Below are 17,470 nucleotides of genomic sequence, written 5' to 3' on the forward strand. Positions count from 1 at the left end.
CCATTAAATAAACCCAATAGGACTGTTCTGCCCCCAATAAGGGGTAATTATATCTTAGTTGGGATCAAGTACAGGTACTGTTTTATTATTACAGAGAAAAGGGAATCATTTAACCATTAAATAAACCCAATAGGACTGTTCTGCCCCCAATAAGGGGTAATTATATCTTAGTTGGGATCAAGTACAGGTACTGTTTTATTATTACAGAGAAAAGGGAATCATTTAACCATTAAATAAACCCAATAGGGCTGTTCTGCCCCCAATAAGGGGTAATTATATCTTAGTTGGGATCAAGTACAGGTACTGTTTTATTATTACAGAGAAAAGGGAATCATTTAACCATTAAATAAACCCAATAGGGCTGTTCTGCCCCCAATAAGGGGTAATTATATCTTAGTTGGGATCAAGTACAGGTACTGTTTTATTATTACAGAGAAAAGGGAATCATTTAACCATTAAATAAACCCAATAGGGCTGTTCTGCCCCCAATAAGGGGTAATTATATCTTAGTTGGAATCAAGTACAGGTACTGTTTTATTATTACAGAGAAAAGGGAATCATTTAACCATTAAATAAACCCAATAGGGCTGTTCTGCCCCCAATAAGGGGTAATTATATCTTAGTTGGGATCAAATACAAGGTACTGTTTTATTATTACAGAGATAAAGGAAATGAGTTTTAAAAATCAAAGTTATTTGATTAAAATAGAGTCTATGGGAGACAGGCTTTCCGTAATTGAGAGTTTTCTGGATAACAGGTTTCTGGATAACAGATTCCCATACCTGTACATGGTTCAGGGCAGCTAAAGTCAAAGCAGTGCTGATGTCATTGACCTTAAAAAGAACCAAGTATTTGAGTCCCTGACTTCAAATCAAAGGAATCCATTACTTTTACACTGAACTTTTTAGTATCAATATTAATGCAGTGTTTTCGTATGGTTGCAGGGGCATCCAGGAAGGGAAGGGCCGGCTGGTGAGAAGGGAATTCAGGTGAGTATATTGGGGAATATATAATAACAAAATAATAACAATGTACTCTAAAAGTAGTGGTAATATTATGTGGGTCTTTAGAACATACTCTATGGCTATGGATTAACAAAAAAAGTCAACAAAAAACAAACTTAAATATCATGACAATGGAGATGCAGTAGAAATATCTCAGAAGTCATAGTAATGACATATAGGGGCACATTTACAAAAGCACGAATGCTCCGAGCGTATTTTCGCCGATTTTTTGAAGCGTCCGCACGACTTTTTCGTATGGCACACAACTTTTTCAGACAGCGCACAACTTTTTTGGATGTTTGCACGAAAAAATCGGAAAGGTTTTACCACTGTTTACAATTGTTCGGTACGAAAATTTCGGGACTTTCCGATCCCCAATACGATATTATCGTGACTAATGCGATTTTTTCGTAAGCATTTTCGTGATATATGCGATCTTCTGAAATTTTCGTTTCCAATACGATTTTTTCCTATTCGTGATTCGGATTCGTGGATTAGTAAATGTGCCCCATAGTATCCGTTGTGAACAGCAAATCAGAATTCTGTTTATTCTTCTCAAAGTTATTGACTGTTCTTGCAAATGTCTTGTTTCCTTTAGGGTCCACCAGGTGCCCCCGGCCCAATCGGTTACCCCGGTACACGTGGAGTCAAGGTTAGTAGTCAAATTTCACTAACAAATGTTTGGAAAGATATTTTTATGATGTACAATTCAAAGAGAAAAAGTATGTAAGTACATCAATAAGCTTATTTACCCTGATTGGCTGCATGGGATCGGCATCCATGCAGTCTTTGATACATGACTGCTTAATTGTGGTGTATAGCGACCACGAAACACAAGATTAATGCTTTCAAACAAGAATGAAAGTTAACTTCCTTGGGGGCAATTTCCATTTATTAAAATGCTAAAGGGGTAGGTAGCTTACGTGTGTGTTTGTATCAAGCATCGCAAGGAAATGCACCAGCTGGTTGTGGTTGCTGAGAGTAACTGTTGACTTCAAGCAATAACAACCGTAGGGTTGCCGGCTAATTGTGCCTCACAGCTCTGTGATTTAGCATAGTATCATAGCAACTTCATTTATTGGGTTGAAAAATACTCAGCAACTTTAACTCTTACACTGAACTGTGTAAAAAATGAGCAAAAGAAACCAACAAGAACTGAATTTAGATCCTTATTAATTCAGTTTTTGTAAAACCCCTTGTATGTAATATGTTTGCTTCTACGGGAAGACCACCTCAACATTAAACTCCCTTCATTCCAAGATTGGATAAATTATGGGTCTGCAGTTCCAGACCGAACACTCCTTTTAGCATAGAGTATAGGGAAACCTAAGGAACCCCCAAGTTAGCCAAAGTTCAGTCTACTTCTCCCTACACCCAACTTGAGTTTCATATCTGACTGGTTAACTGAACAGGCCAATCATAGCTCATTAGCCATTTAATCTAGCAGTGCTTACTTTGTGTAACATTGCTTTGGGCTTTTACTCAACCAGTAAGCAACGGTTGTTTGCAGAGATGGGTCAAGCAATATTGGTGATCAAGGCAATACTACTTGAAACTGACCATCACAGTCCAGCCCCTCTCTTGTTACCACACAACACAGTTCATGCACCCACTGGCAGCTCAGTCCACCCCTCACCATCAACCCCTACCCAGTCCATATGCTGCTCTCTGGTCCCTCCCTTCTTGTAGATTACTCTCCTTCCAATTGAACAAGTCGGTTTTAACTACCCCCCAGTTCTGACCTGGTTACTTGACATAACATATAATTGAATGAATCAATATGAGTCTGTACTAATAGATAGATTGTGTAATAAAGCAGGAACCTAAGTGACTCTAAACCTAAATATGAAGCATAAATCTATACTGTTCTGCATGACCAGTATGTTTCCTAAAAAGTAGGAAGTTGGTTACACTCATGTTGATGCTGCTACAATTGTAGTTACACGCATTTTAATGATTTAATGGATTAAAGGGGAACTGGCATATGGCATAGTTTAAAAAATACCCCTGAATTGTAGTGGGTGTGTAATTTTTCACAAATACATTTTATTTTTATTCTGATTTATTTAAGTTTTTTGAGATCCTAAAGTCTTTATTCATCTGCTCCCTTAATCATGATGGTTTGCAGCTGGGAATTCCAAATCCATGACTTACGTTGGAATTTGTTTGTTACACCCGAGAAATCGCTGTCACAGTTCCTTCAATATAACAATTTTCACCTGGTGCATCCAGTTGCTCCTCCAATCAGGCTAGGAATGCACAAGAAATGTTAGGCTGAGACAGCTCACTAATCATATATATCAAAAGCTATAAATAAATTATTGAAGTTTGTAAAAGATATGTCCAACGCAGCCACTACAGACAGTGAGGGACCCCCAAGCAAACTGTCATTATTAATTCTATTTTGGTTTAACAGGGAGCCTTTGGAGTAAGAGGGCCAAAAGGAAGCAAAGGGGAGAAGGTAAGTGTTTTCTAACCCATTAGTCCAGAAACTGGGAAATCATGTACTTCAACTGTTTGGGGAGAAGAGGAGATATTAACACCAACCAATGAGGCATTCTGTAGTTTACTAATGTCTCCTCTTGGGCTTCTGCCATAAGGTGAGCTTAGAACTTTACCTCAAGTGGAATTTTTCCAAGGAAATCTACCAATACTCTGTATAAGTCAAACTTCCCATTTCTAAAAGGAAGTTAGTCTGCCAGTCTCCACTATCTACAGCTGGAAAGGGAGCGCAGTTTAAGGGTTCTGGTACCTAAGATGTCAAAATGGTCTCCACAGCCTTGAATTGATGCAGACAAGGCCCAGACATATTCAGATTTACAAAACATATTATTTACCAATGTAAAAAAAATGTAAATGTAAATTGCCACATAATGTCCTTGGCATGGTCCCTTTATTGTAAAGTCTTATGGTGGCACCAGATTTAATATAGACCATCATTATGTTCAACAAATTAATGACCATCATTGTTTCTTGAGATGATAACAACAGATGACATCATAAACATCCAGATAATATATTGATGGCAAAGCCATAATGTAATGAAACTGGGTGGGCCAATGCTTCGTATTATCCTAACCATTAGCGGCTTGTCTCTGACAGGGTGAAGATGGATTTCCAGGTTTCAAAGGAGATATGGGAATCAAAGGAGACAGGGTAAGTCTGACGAAGTTGAACATTTTCTGAAGTCCGTCTTTTTTTCATACCCCCCTCCAGATGTAGCGCATTCTGACATTACTAAGACCTCGCTGAGGGGGCAATTAATAAAAACCTGAAATAGGCAATTTTACCTTTTCACTTATTAAATCTATAAAACCTTATTTAGGCTGAAATGTTTAGTTTTAACATGTTTTGTGGAAACTATTTAGACAACGATGAAAGCCATTTTATGATTTTGGCTCACAGCATCTTAATTCCAATTCAGTCACAGGAAGGCTTGTACATTGCCACGCTGTAGGGCTCACACATCACACCAACAATTCACAAATCGTGGAGCTGGCCCCACTAGGGGGCACAGAGCAGTGGCTGCCATGTAAAGGAGGAGGGTGAAATTTGTGTTTGGAGAGGTTTCCAGAAGATGGCTTTCCATGAGAGAGCTTATAACTGTACATTTATATATATGGTAGTTTGCCAGTTTTAGGGGGGGTCTAATCTTTCCTCTAACATTATTCCCTACCCATGCCAACCTAAGGCCAGTTGGTATGAAATCTGGGGAGCATGCCACTGTGCACTCCCTGACATTTTGGGAACCACAACTGAAGGCTGTTAAGGTTGAGACTTGAGGTGAATAGAATTTTGATAGGACTATGGCTGATACAGTAATGCTTTCATATATCTGCATCCTTGCTATTAGATAATAAGGGGTATCTGAACAAATATTGAATGTCAAATGGGTCCATGAAATAAGAAAAGCTGAAAATCCCTGCATTAGTCTGTACTGCTTGAATAGCATAGCAAGAAATGTTTTACCCCATACGTTTTTGTACTAAAGTGATTTACATATTGGCATATGCAGGCATTGCTCTGTTGTTTATGATTCAAAGCCCATTGCTTTTGCAATGTTTTAGGGGGACCCTGGTCCTATTGGAGTACGTGGAGAGGATGGTCCCGAGGGGCCAAAAGGGCAGGCTGGACCCCTTGGGGAAATAGGATCATTGGGGGTACCCGGTGAGAAGGTATGTGGCTTTTGTTAAAATTCTGTGCAAGCGCTTTATGTCATACAAATGAGCCCCTTTGTCCTAAAATGCTTGTCCTTTATGCCATCAGGGAAAGCTGGGTGTACCAGGACTTCCCGGGTATCCAGGCCGTCAGGGTGCCAAGGTAATAATATTTAAGTTTCTTTTTTTCTTAATATGAGAAATGTATGTCCATTTCTTGGGTTCTCATGTTGTATTGTGCTGGTATAAACTATAAAACTATAGATCTCCTGGTCCTGGTCAGGGGGATTTCCTTTACTCATCCTGCTAAAGTATTAAATTTCTCCATTTAATGCTACGGTTATTTTCTTATTAGTATTACTATACTAATAAGTATTGAATAAAAGACCTACTGGATGATGTCTAGATGAGGCTTGTTATCTTCCAACATCAGATGATTAATGTATCCAAGTGCTAGAGGTGGCAAATAGTAGCAATTGATGTCCCAGGTATCTGGAGCCTCTGGTATACAAGTGCACTAGTACCCCTCAGGTTATTAAATATCATCCCACAGTTTCCCTGTGTATTAGTTTTCCAGCAGACCTGAGTATTTCTGGAATATTTGGGGAAGAAGCTGGGACTATAAAGTCTCACTGAAATTTTGTGACTGCTCTGCATACCAATTCATAGTGATAATCTATTCAATACCTGGAGAAAATTATTTTGCTTTATCTGCTTTGGATGATATTATAGGGTCTGGCCACCTTCATGCTACTTGTCCTTAGGCCTTAGTTTTAGCTCTCACTGCAGCAGTGGTGTTCCAGTTGTTAGATGGTATCTCTGGCTGTCTCTGGGAAATTGTGGGAAGTATAATATAGTCAGTCACTCACCATATTGTCACTTACACAATACAATCACTTGTCTTTACAGGGTTCCAATGGCTTTGCCGGACCATTGGGAACAATTGGAGATAAAGGCAAAAGGGTGAGTTTCTATTAGTGAGTTCTTTATTGGATTTCTGAATTAATTTTATTAATGTAAAGCTATATTATTTTTAGTTATACATACATTAAAATAACACATTAAAATAATTCCTATTATTAATATAGGGATATAAAGAAAGTAAAATCAAAATGCCCCTTTAGCCTTTCCATTATATATATGTTCCATGAATAAGCTTTTCCTACTATGTTCCTCTACATTTTTGACTTGTTCCATGTGGTTCTTGGAACAATTATATGATCCACACCTTCTGCTTTAAGTTTTTTCCAAGCATCTGCCCCATTACAGTAAAGAGCAGAACACAACATCCTTCCTAAACCTCCCACCTCAGAGCTTTAGGGAATGGACTCTCCTCCTCAGTTTAGATGGTCCCACTCACATATTTAAACTTTGATATCATAGTTCCCAGATACTGTATGTTGAAACAACTTTAGCTAATCCATACCATATATAATGTTTTGTTGCCAGTTTAATTTTAATACCATGTGTTAAGTGATGAATTTCTAGTTGGCTGTACTTCTGTGTATTTATCTTAGTGTAGCTATAATAAACTTTTCATTGAAGTCTACAGGACTAGATATGCACTGAATTCACTATCTTCTGATTCAGCCAAACCCCAAATCCTTTGTTGGCCTACCTACTGTCAGTTGCTGTTCTCTGCCTAGATCCTATCACTGGTTTTGTTAAATGCCCATGTCTTCTGACCTTGCCCATTCCAAACTCAGAAGCTCAGGAGAAGGATGTTAAAATGACAACAGTTTCACATGCTTGTTATTCCCTACAGTAGCTAATGCCTGGTTAATGTATCATTATCCATCCATGGCAACACTGTCTTCCTTTTCCCTTCTCACTTTTTTATCACAACTATACCTAGATCTTGTCTCACATCTTCCCCTCTTTGTCCCCAATGTCTAATTATGTCTCTCTCAATCTGTCAATCTCTCAAGCTTGTTGCTCCATTCTCTTTTTCCACCCTACTGGGGATGCACCGAATCCATAATTTCTGGATCCCACTGCAATGCATACAAAGCCTATAAACTCCTTTGAACCAGTGTTACAAAACTAGTGTTAGGAAGCTACTTTAGTGTCCTTAGTGTTGACCCTAGCAATACAAGTGAAAGAGTATCCATGAGTCTCTACAGAACTGAGAGTCATCAGATTTTTGCATGTGTGTTTACTAATCCACACTCAATGAATCTTTCTTCAGGGAAGAGCTGGACAAGCTGGACAACCAGGCCAAAGGGGACCTACAGTAAGTTACTCTGTGTATGCACACTATACATTATTTAGGAAATATCTGCATGTTCATGAGCAAAGGTATTATCTTAAAGACGGTGCTGCCTTTAGTTGCAGAGTGACCTGGGGCAAAGCTGAGGGACAATTTATCAATTAGAATCTTTCAATGGCTGGTACTGGTGCAGATGTTTATCTTATTTAGCAGTTTACTTTATGTGCTAAATGATTTGTTCTATCATGGAAAATAGTGGTTCAAATCCATCCTCTGTGATGTAAGTTATGTGCAGGAAGCAAGGATTCAGAATGGTGTTAGTGTTCAGCACTGCTACTGAGCAGCACTGAGTACTGACACTGACCAAAAATAAGTGCTGATAATTCACAAAATAGATTTCACTCCCGGGTATACTTTTGTATTCCACAATTTGAGTTTAAATAAATCTGCATTAGAGTTTCTGGGGCCTCAGGAACTAACTGTGGACTATTCAGTCTGTGGTCCTTCAGCTTTCAGGGTATTTCGCTTTGTACATTACTTTAACAGCAACAACTGAAAAGCTGAGGCTTGGGCAGCAATGAAGCTATTCTGGCTTCTCCCCCTAATCCTTCCTACAACTACTGCTTCTCAAGGCTCCAGTACACAGTCATTCCTAAAAGAGAGCATTGCTTACAGTAGCATACACTAGTACAATTTTTGTAATTGAGTATACTTGAACTCACAGCATGAAGCGTCTAGGACAGTGATCCCCAACCAGTGGCTCACAAGCAACATGTTGCTCACCAACCCCTTGGATGTTACTCCCAGTGGCCCCAAAGCAGGAGCTTATTTTTGAATTCCTGGCTTGGGGGCATAATAACCAGGGGCACTGACAACAGAGCCATCTGTAGGCCATCAGTTTACAAAGAGCAAAGGTATTATCTTAAAGGTATTAAGAGGCTACAAAATAGCCAATCATAACCTTTATTCGGCACCCCCAGGACTTTTTCATGCTGGTGTTGCACCCCAAAATCATTAGTCAATTGTACCCTCCTTGTTTTCTCTTAGGGAATTCGTGGAGAGCGAGGTCAAAGAGGACCAACAGGAAAACCAGGTGCTAAAGTAAGTAACTTCCCTTCTATTGTATTTGTCTTTGTCTCTTTGTCTTCTTCTCAACTACAAGCTGATTTTGTTGTCTATGATAGAACTTACAACTCTGGCCCTTCAGACCACTTTGAAGTTGTACAAACAGGCAGTTGCTCTTGTGGTATAATAGCAATTACTGAATAATTTGCATGTCCCACTTATTAAATTCAATGTCATTTTGGTAACATCTGTATTTGAAGCACTAAAGGTGGATGCTGTTTTTCTTTGCATAGGGGGACAGTGGCAACGATGGAGTTCCCGGCACTATGGGTGAAAAGGTGAGATTTGTTCTATAGTGCACAGGATGTGTAGGATGAAAGCTTATGAGACAAATTAATAATGGCTTCTGGCTTAGTGGAACCAAGTTACTGAATAAAAACAAAGGGCCCTGGTTGCAAGAGCTTAAGTCTTAAGGCATTATCAATAAACAGAATGTAATTAACAGTTTGGAACACTGCCTTTCCCATTTACCAGAAGTCTCATTCACTAATGAGAATCCCTTTGTCAAGGTAATCGGTAAACTAATCCATTGGCAAGTTGGTCTCACTTGGTCTCAACTGATGCCTGTCTACACTTTAGCTAATAATTCCAGTCAATAAGCTGCAAGCAATATGACTTTTTTCAGAGGATAGAGGATAGGATATTAACTGGGAGTAGATGCTTATATTCACAACAACAAGCACCTCAGTATGAGAAATGGACATTGAACCAAACGTATCAAAAGACTAAGCAGCTGTCTGTGGTTTTGAAATAACCTCAGCTATTAGCAGGTTCTTCTTCTCCTTAAAAAGCAAACAACCTTCTGATTCATTAAAATTTGTCATGGCTTCCAGGAGGACATCTAAACAACCAGTTCCGTAGCTTGCATGAAGGTGTTACTTGGTCACCTTACAGTTTTAGCCTTGCCTAGGATGCCATTGTCTTCCAGACTGGCTGGATACAATCTGATTTAACCCCCCTCCCACAGGAGAAGAACAAGAAAACAGGAGGGGGCATGATCTTGAAGCCCATGGGGTTTGACCAGCTACACAGAGATATAAATAGCAGGGACAACTTCCTAACCAACAAAAGGAAACGTACAACAAAACTATGCCATCAAAGGCCCCTTTACTAAGCACAGGAGCAATGTCTGAGGGCAAAGTTATCCTTAAAAATAAATTGTCACTTATCCACTGATTCACTAAACAAGCACTCAGTCATTAGCAGGCTGTAAAAATAGATTAATGTGTATTTCCACGGATTATTAAACCATGTCATGTAATGGCAGGCCATCTCACTTATTAGTAAGAGTTTCCACTCATTAGTTGCCTGAATAAAGAAAAAACCCTGGTCTTTTAAGGTAGGAGTACCAGGAATGAGTCCCGTTGTCTTGAGCCAATGGTTATGTCAGATGGAAGAGATTGGTAAAGTTTCAGGCAGCTTAAATTAAATATGACATACTGCATTTGGGGTACTGTGAGTAGCCCCTCCTCAACTTACACAGCCCCCCGAAGGGATAAGAAGAACTAAGATCAATTTAAGTTTGTACAGAGCTGAAATGTATCACAAAATAAACAAGTGCTTATAAATATAATATTTTTACCAAAGGTTTTCTTTTATTTTTTAAGGGACCACCAGGTCCTCAGGGGCCTACTGGCTTTGCAGGACCCAAAGGGCCTCCAGTAAGTAGAAATGCTTTAGTACATAATTTCCATTTACATTAATTATATTAATTATATTTTTATACTATGCAGGACTCTTTTATTGTTTTTTTTCTATGTGTAGGGACCCTCTGGGAAGGATGGGCTACCTGGACATGGTGGGCAGCGAGGAGAGCCAGTAAGTTATGTCATGCCATGCTAGTCTTTGCTTCTTTAGCATTTCATCTAGTTTATGATCATCTTTGTATAATTCTTCCCTTTCCTATCTGCTGACTTTTTTTTCAACCCATAGGCATACCCCCCTATTCTTGCTTAATACACATTATTGCCAAAAGTATCCAGACATCTAACTGTTCAATTCTACTCTAAAAAGGCTTTCCACTAAAACATTGTTGGTGGACTATCATCTTTTTTTTAACTCAAATTAACTATGTAATTATGAATTTGCTGGAACTATGAATTTCCCTCCATGTAGCGGAAAGAGCATAAGTGAGCTTGGATACTTTTAGGCCTGGATGGCAGTTGGCAATCCAAGTCATCCCACCAGTAGGCCACTACAGTTCCACTACAACAACAAAAATTCTGTGTGGACATCATGGGAATTACCCTACTAAACAGGAAAGAGCCTTCCCCAACCTATTGCCACAAAGCAGGAAGTACAGAATTGCCGCTTGTCTGCTGAAGCCTTAGCCTCTGATTTTACCATAACAGGAGACCTAGCCTAAACCAAGAAAAACATCCCTGGTCTTTATTGATCTTCCACTAAACTTTACAACTGGCATTACTGATTCAGGTATATAACGTTCTCCTGGTTTCCACCAAACCAGCGCTCATTCAATTCAGATGAAATATTGTAATTCATCATTCCAGAGAATGTGTTCAACTGCTCAAAAATCCAATGGTGGCAATATTTACACATCTTTGGACAACGCTTACCACTGAGCATAATGATGTTAGACTTTTTTGCACTACGGTAACTAAGCCAGGTCTTGCTGTCCAAATCATCACGCCCTTTACAAGTGCCTTCCCCTTGTGCTACCATGCTATGTACAACTGCATGCATTTTAAAAAAAACTTGATGCTGGTGACTATTTCTTGCCTTGACTACTTCCAGTTTGGAACACTGTAAGTGACATTATAAATGGTGCCTAGATACTTTTTGCCATATAGAGTATGTTTATCGCTTGTGTTAGGTTGCAACTGAGTTTATGGATAATGGAGAAAATGACTATTTTATCTGACTGTTTACTGGTTTGACTAATTTGATATCTATGAATTGGAACTACATCCTAGAAATCAAATCATGCAGGAGTACAGCTTCTATACTGTTGTCTTTTATGCAGTTATAATACACTTATAATATTTATATCTGTTAACTAATTTATTTTTGTTTGTGGGTGCAAACATTATCTTGCATGCACAGTTTGCTGAGGGGCAGGGGTACAACATTGTACAAATATGTGCACTACATACAAGAAATCTAAGCTAATATTTTCAAATGAAATGATGCACAAAACCCTGTTCCATTGGCTCAGTGGATAGTCATACAGAGCACAGTGTAATGTGAACTAAGCAAAATGAACGTCATTGATATCTGGAGTAATCAATTGTGGTATCCTTTTCTGTTTGGAATAAACTGGGTTATGTCTTTTAATTCTTTTAGGGATTTCAAGGCAAAACAGGACTCCCTGGACCAGTTGGAGTTGTAGGGCCACAGGTATGCATGAACCCATGGCAGTGCCATCTCCTGGTGTTCTAACATTCTTTCTAAAACTTAATACAAAACAGACTTCTCCACTTCTTTTTAGGGAAAATCTGGAGAAATAGGGCCTATGGGTGAAAGAGGACACCCGGGAGCTCCAGGATCACCAGGGGAACAAGGACTGCCAGGGGCAGCTGGAAGAGAAGGGGCAAAGGTATGTGTGATAGTGAGGGAGGAGAAAGCCTATAGCCCCAAGCTTACAGAGTTGTCGTGCCTTGGAAATAGAGAGATACTGTATGATCACATGGTTTTGTAAACACAAAGCAAACTATTGTTACTGGTAAGAATATTACTAGTTCATTATCACTGTACTGGCTAGATAGAGAAGAACGTCAGCTTGCATCTTTTACCTTTCAAAACATTTTTATTATCATTTATTTCAGGGAGACCCTGGTCCAACAGGTATTCCAGGAAAAAATGGTCCTCAAGGATTAAGAGGGTTTCCAGGTGCCAGAGGTGTTGCAGGAGAAGCCGTAAGTATCACGTGCACAAATCCAGAATACTGTGATATGAGTTTACCCACATTAGGTAGATAGTGATGAGCGAATCTGTTCCGTTTCGCTTCGCCGAAAAATTCGCGAATCTTTGAAAAGATCCACGAAACAGCGAAAAATTCACGAAACGGCGAAAATGTCGTGCGACAAAAAAAATTGTCGCCCGTGGCTATTATTTTGTCGCGCGGCTATTGTTTTGTCTCCCGCGGCTATTGTTTTGTCTCCCGCGGCTATTGTTTTGTCGCGCGCGGCTCTTGTTTCGTCGCCCGCGGCTCTTGTTTCGTTGCGCAGCTCTTGTTTCGTCGTCCGCGGCTATTATTTCGTCACGCGTGGCTCTTGTTTCGTCGCGCGTGGCTCTTGTTTCGTCGCCCGCGGCTCTTGTTTCGTCGCGCGGCTCTTGTTTCGTCGCCCGCGGCTATTGTTTTGTCGCGCGTCTATTATTTCGTCGCCCGCAGCTATTATTTTGTTGCACGGCTATTGTTTCGTCGCGCGCGGCTATTGTTTTGTCGCCCGCGGCTCTTGTTTCGTCGCCCGCGGCTATTGTTTCGTCGCCCGCAGCTATTGTTTCGTCGCCCGCGGCTATTGTTTCGTCGCACACGGCTATTATTTTGTCGCCCGCGACTATTCTTTTTTGACGCCGGCGACAATTTTTGGACGTGCGCGAATTTTTCCGCGGCGAAATTTTTCATCCGTTTCGCGAAACAATCCGCCAATGGCGAAACGCTTTTTGCCCATCACTATAGGTAGAAAGAAACAGCTCAGTTTGCTGCACCTAGTGTGCTACCAGCACTAACCTATGGGATACCACATAACTAAGTTGTTGTAGTGTCTATAAAGTACTTTTTAATCAATTAAATTAATATTTTATTTTTTTTTTGGTCAGGGTCCAGCTGGATTGAAAGGAGGAGAAGGGCCACCTGGAGCATCGGGTTCATCGGTCAGTACAGTAACCAGTACTTGTTCTGGAAGAGTGGGAGCAAGCATTGTAGAGTCTCCAAGGACTCCTAGTACTCCACATATTACCTCCTTATAACTCCTCATATTACTCCACATAACCCCTCCTCTTGCTCCATATAACCCTCCCTATAACTCTTCCTATTACTCCATAACCCTCCCTATAACTCCTCCTATTGCTCCATATAACCCCTCCCTATAACTCTTCCTATTGCTCCATATAACCCTCCCTATAACTCCTCCTATTGCTCCATATAACCCCTCCCTATAACTCCTCATATTGCTCCATATAACCCCTCCCTATAACTCCTCCTATTGCTCCATATAACCCTCCCTATAACTCCTCCTATTGCTCCATATAACCCCTCCATATAACTCCTCCTATTGCTCCATATAACCCTCCCTATAACTCCTCCTATTGCTCCATATAACCCTCCCTATAACTCCTCCTATTGCTCCATATAACCCTCCCTATAATTCCTCCTATTGCTCCATATAACTCCTCCCTATAATACCTCCTATTGCTTCATATAACCCCTCCCTATAACTCCTCCTATTGCTCCATATAACCCCTCCCTATAACTCCTCATATTACTCCATATAACCCTCCCTATAACTCCTCCTATTGCTCCATATAACCCCTCCCTAAAACTCCTCCTATTGCTCCATATAACCCCTCCCTATAACTCCCCCTATTGCCCCATATAACCCCTCCCTATAACTCCTTCTACTGCTCCATATCACCCCTCCCTATAACTCCTCCTATTGCTCCATATCACCCCTCCCTATAACTCCTCCTATTGCTCCATATAACCCCTCCTTATAACTCCTCCCATTGCTCCATATAACCCCTCCCTATAATGCCTCCTATTGCTCCATATAATCCCTCCCTACAACTTCTACTATTGCTTCATATAACCCCTCCCTATAACCCCTCCTATTGTCCCATATAAGCCCTCCCTATAACTCCTCCTATTGCTCCATATAACCCCTCCCTATAACTCCTCCTATTGCTCCATATCACTACTCCCTATAACTCCTCCTATTGCTCCATATAACCCCTCCCTATAACCCCTCCCATTGCTCCATATAACCCCTCCCTATAACGCCTCCTATTGCTCCATATAATCCCTCCCTACAACTTCTACTATTGCTTCATATAACCCTCCCTATAATTCCTCTAATTGCTCTATACTGGTCTATATAACCCTTCCTACTACTACTTCTATTGCTCCCCTAAAAGTTATGTATTATAACTTCTACCTGTAACTAAGTTCTATCTATAAAACATTTCCCAAGAAATCCCTGTGTATATCCCTTCATGTAAAACTATATTACTCCACATATGCTATAATGCTTCTTATGATTATATTTAGGGGCCTGGAGGTGAGCGTGGTCCTTCTGGACCAGCAGGAGGCATTGGACTTCCAGGTCGGCCCGGAGGCCAGGGACCATCTGGACCAGCTGGTGAAAAAGGGAACCCAGTAAGTGGCAAGCACAGAGTAGGGATATTAGGACTGGCATTGTGGCCTGGATATAAGGTCAATTCAAAAATCAGAGCTTAATTATAGACTATTGTCAATAGTTGGGTTTCTCTTTATGATTCGGAGTTAACAGTCATTGTGTAGTTAAGGTTTAAATCATAGAGCTAAGGTTTAGTAAAGTGTTGACTTTGCTACTTGCTAATTCGCTGCTATGGGTTACTAGACCCAGTGAAATGTTTTACTTTTATTACATCACCCCAACTGTTTCCTTTCAATGTTAGATGTTCTTCCTTTCTGAGCTTCCACTGTATTGAAGGAGGAATATTTTAGTGTAAGAGTCAGCCTTTTAAGTATTGTACTGACCTAGATTTCAGTGACTAGTACACTTTTACTTCACATTAACAGATCTAATGTTTTCCAGGGAGAGAAAGGGCCTATGGGACCAGCAGGACATGATGGGGCACAGGGCAGCATTGGACCTCCAGGATCTGCTGGTCCACCAGGGCCTGCAGGTGACGATGGGGACAAGGTAAGGAGAAGTCTTTTTTCTTTAGCTCAATATGGTGCTACTAAGGAACTAATGAATAAAAGTGGAGATATATTCTGGCTCAATCATTTTTCTCTATATTTATTTTCATTAGTTTTTTTATAATGGGTCAATGGAATATTGCTTGTATAACATACATGCTGTGCCATCTACAGGAAACCAACCCTGTACTCTGTTCTTGTTGTTATGTTTTGTAGTGCTAAAACACCTACTCCACCCATTATCCTACAACCTTGGCATCCTTATTGTCATTACCTGTCACCCTAAATGTAACACTTCTCACTTATACTGTACTTATCCGCATACAAGCATTTAGCTTCCTTATAACCTACTGCACAATAACTTGATCTCTTCAGGGTGAATTGGGAGGACCTGGACAGAAAGGAAGCAAAGGAGAAAAGGGTGACCCAGTAAGTATCAGCTGCTCTTCAGCCATTCATGGGAGAATAAAAGTGAGAAAAAATAAAAGTCGAAAGGTGGCAGAACCAATCAGGCCAAGACATGAGAATGTTGATGGCAATGAAAAATAAAAGGACGTTTCCAGTTAAAGGGCTTCTGTGGGTGATGGACAGGCCTGGGGCAAAATGGACTATCAAATGCACCAACTTCCCTTACTATACACACAATACCCACAATTTCTGTCCCTAACCCTGACACCATTTTACATTTTTATACAGGGTATCCCCCAGTTAAAGCCCCTTCACAGAAAACAGATAAACCTCTGTGGGGCAACTGCATTTTTTTTTATTCTACAATATGTAGCTTTGCAGTACCCAAAAAAAGTAGGACCAGTGGTTGTCAACTTGAAGTAGCAAAGACAGCTGGTAATATATGCCAGTACCAATCCAGTAACAACGGAATGGGAGATAGTGGGGGAGAATAGGTAAAAAATTGCCTGGCTATAAAAAAGATTTGGTTAAAACTAACTCAGGTAAGACTTAAGCCAAATCCTTGGTACTTAATGATGGAGTAATATGTACTGTAGTGTTGTTATTTTTATCCAAGTCAAAATAATTATTTGCCTTCCTTATCTACACAGGGACCTTCAGGACCAATTGGTATTCAGGGACCAATAGGCCATCCCGGACAAGCTGTAAGTAATTTGAAGCAGGAAACAAAGTTGGGCATTCTTGGAATTAACTTAATCTTGAACGGAATAGTCTCCATTAGAGAACAGGCTTGCATAATGAAGAATAGTTTCACCTGAATCTACATCTTACCCATAAACCACTACATGTCATCTGAAGTACTTGGATGGCAGATTTGCAGGCCAGCCTCTTTATTGTATAAAATTATTCCTGGCATACTACTAATGGAAGGCAAATTACTTAGGAAATGTTATTAAATTGTTGTTTTATTTTATTTTAGGGTCAAGATGGAGAACCTGGAAAGAGAGGCCAGCAGGGAATGTATGGACAGAAGGGTGATGAAGGCTACAGAGGGTTTCCTGGTGTGGCAGGTCCAAGAGGACTTCAGGTGAGTGACATCGTAACATGTATACATGATTCCTCCACCTTCCATCCATGCGAGGCTGAATAGCATTAGAGTGGACAGATATACTAAATATGGACTTTGTCTCTTCTCTGTTTTAATAGGGCATGCCTGGGCCACCAGGAGAAAAGGGAGAGAGTGGACATGTTGGACTAATGGTAAGTGCTGATCACAAGAAATATCTATTAAACACTTGTGAGTCAATAAGGATAAATTATATGTTATTGTACAATAGATTTTGACTTAAGCGCAGTGGAAGTAAGGAAGTCTATCCCTCTCTCTTCCTCTCAGCAGTGAGTGACTGTTATTTGCTACTATGTAGAAAGAATATTATTTCTGTTTTCCTATAGATAGCATGTTCATAAAGCAGAATATAGCTCTGGAACCTTTACTTTATCTTTATCAGTAAACTAATTAAATGTTTTCTTATCTAAAGTGTCATAAAATCATCATCAATAGATCATCATCAACTAAAAAGTACTGTCAAAAACAAAAATGTCCACCAATGTGGATTTATAAAGGTTATATTTGTAATGGGATTTGCTGCAATACCTCTTTACACATACACCAATCCTTCACTCAAATTCAAAAGTAGAGTCACTT

At 40.0% G+C, this 17,470-nt stretch overlaps 1 protein-coding gene across 2 annotated transcripts in view; it reads left to right on the forward strand.

Moving 5' to 3' along the window:
- LOC100497990 (collagen type V alpha 3 chain) overlaps window positions 1–17,470 on the forward strand; it is a 132,058-nt gene that overhangs the window by 96,575 nt on the left and 18,013 nt on the right. For both annotated transcript variants that reach the window (XM_012953005.3, XM_004918818.4), the window contains 22 exons: window positions 945–989; window positions 1,603–1,656; window positions 3,421–3,465; window positions 4,107–4,160; window positions 5,072–5,179; window positions 5,271–5,324; window positions 6,071–6,124; window positions 7,350–7,394; window positions 8,418–8,471; window positions 8,729–8,773; window positions 10,103–10,156; window positions 10,260–10,313; window positions 11,799–11,852; window positions 11,944–12,051; window positions 12,281–12,370; window positions 13,275–13,328; window positions 14,722–14,829; window positions 15,251–15,358; window positions 15,733–15,786; window positions 16,416–16,469; window positions 16,745–16,852; window positions 16,972–17,025. In XM_012953005.3, coding sequence (XP_012808459.1) covers window positions 945–989; window positions 1,603–1,656; window positions 3,421–3,465; window positions 4,107–4,160; window positions 5,072–5,179; window positions 5,271–5,324; window positions 6,071–6,124; window positions 7,350–7,394; window positions 8,418–8,471; window positions 8,729–8,773; window positions 10,103–10,156; window positions 10,260–10,313; window positions 11,799–11,852; window positions 11,944–12,051; window positions 12,281–12,370; window positions 13,275–13,328; window positions 14,722–14,829; window positions 15,251–15,358; window positions 15,733–15,786; window positions 16,416–16,469; window positions 16,745–16,852; window positions 16,972–17,025 — 1,458 coding nt within the window. The remainder of the gene's footprint in view (window positions 1–944; window positions 990–1,602; window positions 1,657–3,420; window positions 3,466–4,106; window positions 4,161–5,071; window positions 5,180–5,270; window positions 5,325–6,070; window positions 6,125–7,349; window positions 7,395–8,417; window positions 8,472–8,728; window positions 8,774–10,102; window positions 10,157–10,259; window positions 10,314–11,798; window positions 11,853–11,943; window positions 12,052–12,280; window positions 12,371–13,274; window positions 13,329–14,721; window positions 14,830–15,250; window positions 15,359–15,732; window positions 15,787–16,415; window positions 16,470–16,744; window positions 16,853–16,971; window positions 17,026–17,470) is intronic.

Source organism: Xenopus tropicalis, chromosome 3 (assembly GCF_000004195.4).
Source record: "Xenopus tropicalis strain Nigerian chromosome 3, UCB_Xtro_10.0, whole genome shotgun sequence".
In the NCBI taxonomy this organism is placed as follows: domain Eukaryota; kingdom Metazoa; phylum Chordata; class Amphibia; order Anura; family Pipidae; genus Xenopus; species Xenopus tropicalis.